At 50.6% G+C, this 7,798-nt stretch overlaps 3 protein-coding genes across 3 annotated transcripts in view; 1 reads left to right on the forward strand and 2 right to left on the reverse strand.

Moving 5' to 3' along the window:
* Nucleotides 1-42: 42 nt before the first annotated feature.
* Nucleotides 43-3,134, forward strand: LOC123139043 (uncharacterized). Its single transcript, XM_044558863.1, has 4 exons — nt 43-208; nt 571-1,549; nt 1,659-1,843; nt 2,622-3,134. Exons 1-4 carry the CDS (start codon nt 43-45, stop codon nt 2,861-2,863), a joined length of 1,572 nt encoding a protein of 523 aa, XP_044414798.1. The 3' UTR covers nt 2,864-3,134.
* Nucleotides 3,135-3,928: 794 nt separating this feature from the next.
* Nucleotides 3,929-5,405, reverse strand: LOC123136396 (protein IRX15-LIKE). The gene has a single exon (XM_044555751.1). It carries the CDS (start codon nt 5,116-5,118, stop codon nt 4,120-4,122), a length of 999 nt encoding a protein of 332 aa, XP_044411686.1. The 5' UTR covers nt 5,119-5,405; the 3' UTR covers nt 3,929-4,119.
* Nucleotides 5,406-6,172: 767 nt separating this feature from the next.
* Nucleotides 6,173-7,798, reverse strand: part of LOC123136397 (uncharacterized) — a 5,379-nt gene continuing 3,753 nt past the window's right edge. The window contains exon 2 of the mRNA XM_044555753.1: nt 6,173-7,052. Coding sequence (XP_044411688.1) covers nt 6,690-7,052 — 363 coding nt within the window. The 3' untranslated portion in view covers nt 6,173-6,689. The remainder of the gene's footprint in view (nt 7,053-7,798) is intronic.

Genomic DNA, 7,798 nt, shown 5'->3' on the forward strand with positions numbered 1-7,798 from the left:
TGGCAGACGGGCGGTCGCCGCACGCGCGGCATTGGAAGATGCATGGCGGGCGCCCCGAGGCAGACGGCGGCAGGCGGGCGGTCGAGGCACGCGCGACAGTGGAAGGCGGGCGTCCCGAGGCGGTGGCCGCTGGGCGGCACGCGACCGGGCGCGAGCAATCGCCGCCTTCAGTCACACCGCATTTACCGCGGGCAGTTATTGCACGAAGGTACGCCCGTCCGCGCCACGTCAGCACGCACGTCGCATGGTGCCTGACATAGTGGGCCCATGGGGTGCAGATCGACTCGCGTCCTGTCGGCTACTGGGCGGCTCGGCTCGCCCCGCAGCCGTATACACGGGCGCGCGGGGTATCGGCCTGGACGCGCGGGGTTAATTTTTACATAAGGCGATCCTGCCCCTGCCAGCGAAGAAGTATGGACGAATCTCAGCCCTTGATGTGTTTAAGGGGGCGAGCGAAGCAGAAGTGAGATCTAATTACCCCCAACCAAACAAGCCGTAACTCTAATTACCCCAACAAAACACGCTGTTGGTGCTTTCGAATTTCTTGCGGGGTACTGAACTACTGATTCCAATCTGATTCGACTTCGAGTTCCATCTCCTTGTTACAGTTTTCCCTCAAAAGAACGAAGAAAAAGTTAGTAGCTCCGTTGCCCGCAAAATCGCGTGAGGCGAGCGGACCGACGCCCCCGCAATCGGAGAGGAGAGCGCGAAGCGGCGACCGAACATGCCCCCCCCGTCGCCGAGATCGTCCGCGGAAGAGGCCAAACCCAATGGAGGCGAGGGTAGCGAAGGCCACCTCGGCGACGTCCTTCACCAAGCCCCCGCCGCTGGCGCTCCCGAAGACGGCGCAGTTCTTCTTCCGGCACCTCCCGCGTCACAGCCGTGGTGGCGCCAGCGTCGTCCCCCACGAGGAGTGGGTGAGGAAGACCGCTCTGAGGGACTCCATCCACGACGCCTACCTGCGTGCCCTCGCGCGGCTCCCTTTCAACGGCCCCCGTGGCGTGCCGACGGTGCCGTCCCTCCTGCCCGCGCTCCTAGCCGGCGGCCACTGCTTCGGGCCCCTCTCCGACGGCGCGTCCAACGTCATCGTCAACACGGTTTGGCTCTACGCCGCCTCTCCCCCTGCCCGCTTCTCCGCCGTCGACGCCGTTGTCGATGTCGTCGACATCGATGACATCAAGCAGAGATCCTTCCTCGGCCTCAATCGCGTGCACCACGACGTCGATCGGAACTACGACTACTACTACGCTGCCGCTGCTGCCGCCGGGCACCCCAACTGCGAGGCCTTCGCTGCGTTCGCGCAGTCCGGAGTTGCCACAAGCCCCGCCGTCACAGAACTGCTCGCCGGTGGCAGCAGCGCCCATCTCTCCGCCGAGGATGTCGAGCGACTGGCCGTACTACTCGTTCGACCCTCGGCTCCTCCACTCGACTCTTGCCAGGTGCTAGAGCCGCAGTTCCCGGCGGAGAGGGAGGAGTACATCAGAGCCGGGCAACGATGGAGACGGAAGCTGGCAAACATGGCGATTCAGCACTGGAACCGCACCATTGGGATCAGTCTCTTTATCCAACAATCACACCTTCATACGCCTATTTTATTTCCTGGCCATTGGTGCTAATCGTCAATTCGTCATTGCTATGTACAAATTTCTTCCTCCCAAGGGGCCAGAGCTGCAGCTCCATGTTGTTTGTGACGCCAGTGCTGACAGTCATGGTTACCAACATATCAACTTCATGGCCTCTGCAAAAGATAATCCGGCAGCCATACAACTCTTCTTTGCGGAATATGCAAGAAAAATGGGGGTCGTGCTTTGCTGCCCTGTCCAAGACTCTGTCTCTCTAAGCGGTGAGCACTTCCTCTTCTTTTATCAATACTATGATAATTAATTTATGTTAGTGAGCAAAATCTTAGCCTTCTTTGGTAGAGTAATGCTGCTGTACAACCTTGTACTAAATCATCGTTAATTGTACTATGGATCGGTGGGAGTACTATAATAGTATCTATAGTTAATCATCTCAGGAATGTATGAGGATTAGTCAAACGATGAGTACAACTATACTCATTCGTGCTTTTGATGATGATATTTAAGTTTGGATCTACGAAACTACTTAGCAAACGACACACGCTGGCCGATTTGGAGACGACACTACATCCAATGGTTGTGCTACAGTTTATCCTCTGCATGGATGGTCTGATTGACAGTGTCGTCCCAAAATCGGCTATGCAGCGTCGTCTGTGTAGCAGCACTCTTGGATCTATTCTTTAAAATAGCACAAACACATATTTAAGTTAGTATCTGATTGGCCTAATAAATGGCTATTCCTTGACAAGACAATGATTTCTTTTTTTCTGTTTACTTGCTAGTCAGGGCTATATATGCTAATCACATTGGGTATGCCCCTTGGCCTTGAACTCGGTGAAATACTACATGTTTTTTTTTGCGAGATTGAAATACTACATGGTTAAGTAGTTAGTTAATGCCCGTGTCCTAAGTTGGCTACATGTTTGTGTGTAATACATCACGTTTATCAGTACTCCATGCGGGTCATACATACTGATTATCTGAAACACTTGTTATGTTATGACGCTCGTCTCAGATTGGACATGTTTATACTTTTATCAGGTCACTGCGATCTTTGTGAGAGTCTTCATTTAAGGCTTATCCACCCATCTTTTGGAGCATACAATTTCCGCAGTCCCCTTGATGCTACCTCGGGTATAATTGACTTTGATGTTGCAAATCTGCTGGACATCAAATATGCTCGGCACCTTTGGGGTTCGAGGCACATGGACCGTGCTTTTTACCCTTATGATGATTTTCATTCCAGCGATGAATGGAGGTGTGGTTTCATGGTAATCCGGTAGTTCAATTGCAATGAGAAACTGCTTTTATGTACCTGTAAGCACAAAAGGGCGAGTGCACAGAGACCTTCGAAGATTGTTGTATGTGTTGAGACCACCGTGGAATGCAGGCAAAAAGTATAGATAGGAGATGCAAGATGTAGGATTGCAAGGCGTGTTGGAGTAGGAGTCTACCAACCCTGGTGGGTTTAGTTGAAAAAGGGAGAAAATGTATTTGTACTATGCATGTTTTGTATGGATGGCCTCGTTAAAACATGTGTGAAGAAACTTTGGAAAAACTCGAACAAGATAAAAGGAGTATAATCCTATCTTTTGGCAGATGTACTTATTTCTCAGCTTAATTCAGCATTCCATCAAGTATTCTCATTCAAAATTTTGAAGTTTCGATTGTCAACTAGGAGTGACTTGTTCAATAGAGATCTACTAGATTATCACATGACGTTCATGCATTTGCAATGCAAGATCGCAGGAGAACTCGGGGGCGACATGCTTGATGCTTCATGAGTCAATTTCACATAGCCTATGCGGATAGGTGCAACATATGCTTGATTACATCCCTAGATAACTGCTAGTGTTTGGTGGACATCGAACACACATGATGCCCACACGTGGTACTTCATTCTCTTGAGCTACACACGTTAAGTGTTTAGGATAAAATAACACACATTGTATAGATCAACTCAAAGACATGAAAATAGTACTACTAGAACACACCGACTCTTTCTCTTTGGCTATGCTTCCGTGGCGTGAGAGCTCGGTAGGACCAAGTTGTATGAATGTTTCTTGCAACCTATTTATGCCGTCTATATAAGAATATGGCACGTTCTTGATATGCTCTTGAAATAAGAAGTATGTAAGCGCTAAATGTGTCATTCTAAACTTCGTGACAGAGGATTATTCGGTCTTGTTTGTAATTTTACTTTTTGGTCAATGTTTTTTTGTGCAAAACTAGCGTTCTGTTGTTTTTCAGTTTTTCAGTTCGGTATATACGTGACTTGTAGTGTAATCCTTTCAATATTAATGAGACATGTATTACCATGCAAAAAAAAATGATGCCGGAAATCCCCCTTAAAAATCACTTGTTCAGTTGTTCCACAAGTGTCATTTTGTTTGATCGAGACCACACCACATTTACAACGGTGCATCAAAATGCCAAAGCGCACACAATAGACCGACCCTTTTTTTTTGAGGGGGATAGACCGACCCATCTGATCGTCGAAGTACAAGGAACCAAACTGGAAAGCCGTTTCCCTGACCGACTAGTTCGCCTTCTTCGTAGTGGAGCCGGCGGGCTTCTGCGCCCCGCAGAAGGCCTCCCGGTTGGCGGCGGCGCCGCCGCGCACGATGTAGTGGCCGAGCGACGGCGTGGTGGTCCCCTCCACGCGGTTCTCGTCGCAGAGGAACTCCCGCGCGCACACGCTCTCCACCTCCCGCTCGTAGTCGTGCACCAGCACGTCCGTCACCGTCCCCTTGGTCCGCGCCATCACTGCCGACGAGTAGATCGCCGCCATCCTGCCCGGCGACCCCTCGGCGTACCCGTGCGGCCCGTCGACGAGGATGACGTCCCAGGCGACGTCGTAGAGCTGGTTGGGCAGGTCGCCGATGGCGAGGCTGCAGTCGGAGAAGAGCAGGTTCTGGACGGGGCGGCACTCGGCGCGCCGGGACGCGCGCGCGGTGTCGAGGAGGTCTGGGAGCTCGCGCACGGCGGTGGCGTAGGCGACGTCGTACGCCTCCAGCCCGCCGTGCGCGCCCTCCATGTGCGCCACGTAGAAGGGGTTCTCGTCCAGGAACACCGTCCGCCCGCCGTGGTTCAGCGCGCGCCACAGCGGCGTCTCCGCGCCCAGCCCGAACACCAGCAGGTTGCAGGGCGCGCGCCGCCGCAGCACCGACGCGATCGCGCGCACGTCCTCCTCCGGCATGCTCACCGTCGAGTTCGCCCCCGCCGCCGCCGCGTACCGCACCAGCGCGTCGAACACGTACGCCGGGAGCGCTCCTCCGCCCGCCGACGCGCCGCCGACGCTGCCCGCACCGACGCCGGCCGCGACGAACGTGACCCCCGGCGACGCCGCCCCGGACGGCGCGCGCGCCGTGGAGAAGACCGTGAGCAGGGACGCGCAGGTGAAGAGCGCGAGGAACGCGACGAGCCAGAAGCGGCGCCAGGAGATGGATGTGGCCGTCGCCGGCGACACCGCCCCGTTACCGTACTTGCTCGACGGCTGGCGGACGAGGAGCAGCTTCGTCCCGGACATCGCCTTCATCTCTCCCTACCAAACCAATGAGCAGAGCAGGCAGCTGGAGTGGCTGGTGCTCGAGTTCTTGTGCCCCTGTGTTTCCTACACCATTTTATGCGTGTGATCTTGTGCTCCGAGTGAAGAACAGCGATGGTGTTAATACAAGGGGTGGTGCGGATGGCGAGAATGGCTCACCGTACCAGAATGACATCTCAGCCTTTCAGGGCGTGAGAGTTGGGATGTTGATGGCAGACAAGCCAAGCTAAGCTTAATTTAAGCAAAGTAGAATAAGACGAAGTTTATTTCTTTTGAGAAAAAATAAATAAGCGATTGAGCAGTAGTTGGCATGTTTGGCGAGAAAGCAATCTAGGTGAAAATTCACTTCGCTGCAGGTTTGCTTCGGAGTGGCTCAAATTCTGGTAGGTTGGGATGGCACTCCTTTGATTTGGACGCTGGAACTTTCTCCTTCAGAATATGAACACTCATATCCCCACCATCCCAAACTTTCAGTGTGGAACACAGATTGAGCTGCGATGAACCCCGGGCAGGCTACCAAATTTCTTGGGCAATGTCAGGACCTTATGTTTCTTCTTTTCTCCGTGTGGTATACGGCAATGTGCCATTAACTGATGATAGAGGATCATCAGTAATTACTTGAAAAGCTACAGGAGATGGCTCCCGATCTTGGAACTTTGAAGACGGGCAGCTTTCTGGCCATCAGACTCAGATATCAAACAAAAGAAGGTTGCAGATACATCTATCATATTTGGTGAGAAAATTGTTGAACAAGGCTGAACCTCCTTTGACAAGGGTGACGCAAAAGAAGACTGGCCACTTGGGATTCAAGCGACTCACAGTCTCACAGATGTGGCATGCAGGAACTAACGTTTGTAGCTAGGAGGTGGCTGTCGGTCTATCCCTCCGTTGCCTTCGAGTGAAGCCTCGGCAAAAGCACTGGCATGAAACGCACGCTGACATGTTCAAGTCCTAGCCTGTTTCTGGGTAACCTGAGCTCATTCAAAATTTCAAACAAGGAACTTGTATATGTTTACTGCTAGCAACAATCTAACAGGCACATGCATTGGCTAAAAAGAAACTGAAACAGAAACTGAAACAATACTGAAAAGCACGGTAGCAGGTAGTGACAACAGAGTTCCATCTTCTTATAGATCTGCCCATGGATACCAACTCCCGGTTGTCCGAATCAGCAGATCATAATTAAAAGGGACAGAACATCAGTTAACTAACTTTCCATAGAGTATACGCCGTCTAATGACAGACAGAAGATTTTCCTCACCAGACTATGAGGATTTTGACAACCTCGAGCAAATAACAGAGGATCATATCAGGATTTACCAAACCACCAGCAAAAAAGTGCCATAAGAACACAGCAAGGCACAATGAAGCGTCGATTCCAGTTCATAATGCTCTAGGTTGGCTATGTATTTGCTTCTGTGAACAGGAGATGTATCTCTGGCATCCCTGCAGTAGAGAAGCGGTAACCGGAAAAGAGAGCAGGTTCTACAAAATATCATGCGCATCATGATCACCGTCTGGGGTGAGCACCCATATACAGTAGCAAGGATTTATCACCAGGATCATGCGGCACCGCACCAGTAGGCCAGGTGCTCATCTTTGCGTGACGTGCTGAAGAGCCCGCCACATTTCAAGCAAATGAAGCTGCTGCCATCGTTGAAGGCATCCAGGATAATCTGCTTCCTTCCACACTCAGCAAGTATGCAGGCCTCATCAGAGTTCAACGTCGTGACAGGGTCAGAACCAGGTGCTAGTGGATTAGGGTTTGATGTCTGAGCCTCTGCTATAGCACACTGTGCGAGCAAAGAAGCGAGCTCATCAATGTTGGGAGCAGGCTGCGATCTCTGCCTGTAGAGGTCACGTGCACGGTTCAGAGTCTGGATGAGAGCCTGTTCACCACCTTGAGATCTTATGGCCAAGAGTAACTGCATAATATTCCAGAGTTCAGTTCCTTGGCAGAACTAGGAAAGGTAAAATTTATGTAAAGTAAATAGCAAAGGCTCATCAGAACAATCACAACCAAGTATAGTTGCTTGGGAAATATGGAATACCGGGAATGATCAACGTCTTCAAGGGCATCAAGCCCATCTCTACAGATGCAGGAGAAAAAAAAAATCTAAGAGGAATTGCAGTGGCTTCTTCATCGAGCTAAGAGGAAGAAATATAGCTCCTTGGCACTGGGTTGAGCCTGTCGCTAACTCAGTTGCTTGTTGTTGTAACCTTAGTTTTCCTTTTCTGGATTTTTATTTTGTTTTTATCTTCATACAGAAAAATATAACCCAAAAATATACATACGCACATTAGAAAGACCCTACTATTTTAGTAAAAAATAATCGCTGCAAAGAAATGTTGCCAATTTGGATGCTTCCTGTACTTGCATCCCCCACAGAGCTTACATTATTTTCATTGGCGTATACAAGTTAAGAAGCAGATTGCAAACCTCATTGAAATTCACTATTAGTGCTGCATTTAAGTTAAGGGAAAATTGATCTTATACCACTAAGCAAATTAACATTTTCCAAAATACATACCACTCATTCATGTGTCCTTGACAAAACAAAACTAGTTCCGTCCCCCCGCCTTCTCATTCACTGGTCTTTATCCCTTCCTATTTCTGCTATTTCTTACCTCCCCCAGGGCTGCTTCTTCTCCTTCCCACCATCAAGGTTTT

The sequence above is a fragment of the Triticum aestivum genome, chromosome 6B (assembly GCF_018294505.1).
Source record: "Triticum aestivum cultivar Chinese Spring chromosome 6B, IWGSC CS RefSeq v2.1, whole genome shotgun sequence".
NCBI lineage: Eukaryota > Viridiplantae > Streptophyta > Magnoliopsida > Poales > Poaceae > Triticum > Triticum aestivum.

Coding starts and splice junctions, on each gene's coding strand:
- LOC123139043 (XM_044558863.1), top strand. CDS start 43: ATGGCGGGCGCCCCGAGGCAGACGGCGGCAGGCGGGCGGTCGAGGCAC. Junction 209..570: donor CGGGCAGTTATTGCACGAAG/GTACGCCCGTCC, acceptor ACTACTGATTCC/AATCTGATTCGACTTCGAGT. Junction 1,550..1,658: donor CACTGGAACCGCACCATTGG/GATCAGTCTCTT, acceptor TCTTCCTCCCAA/GGGGCCAGAGCTGCAGCTCC.
- LOC123136396 (XM_044555751.1), bottom strand. CDS start 5,118: ATGAAGGCGATGTCCGGGACGAAGCTGCTCCTCGTCCGCCAGCCGTCG.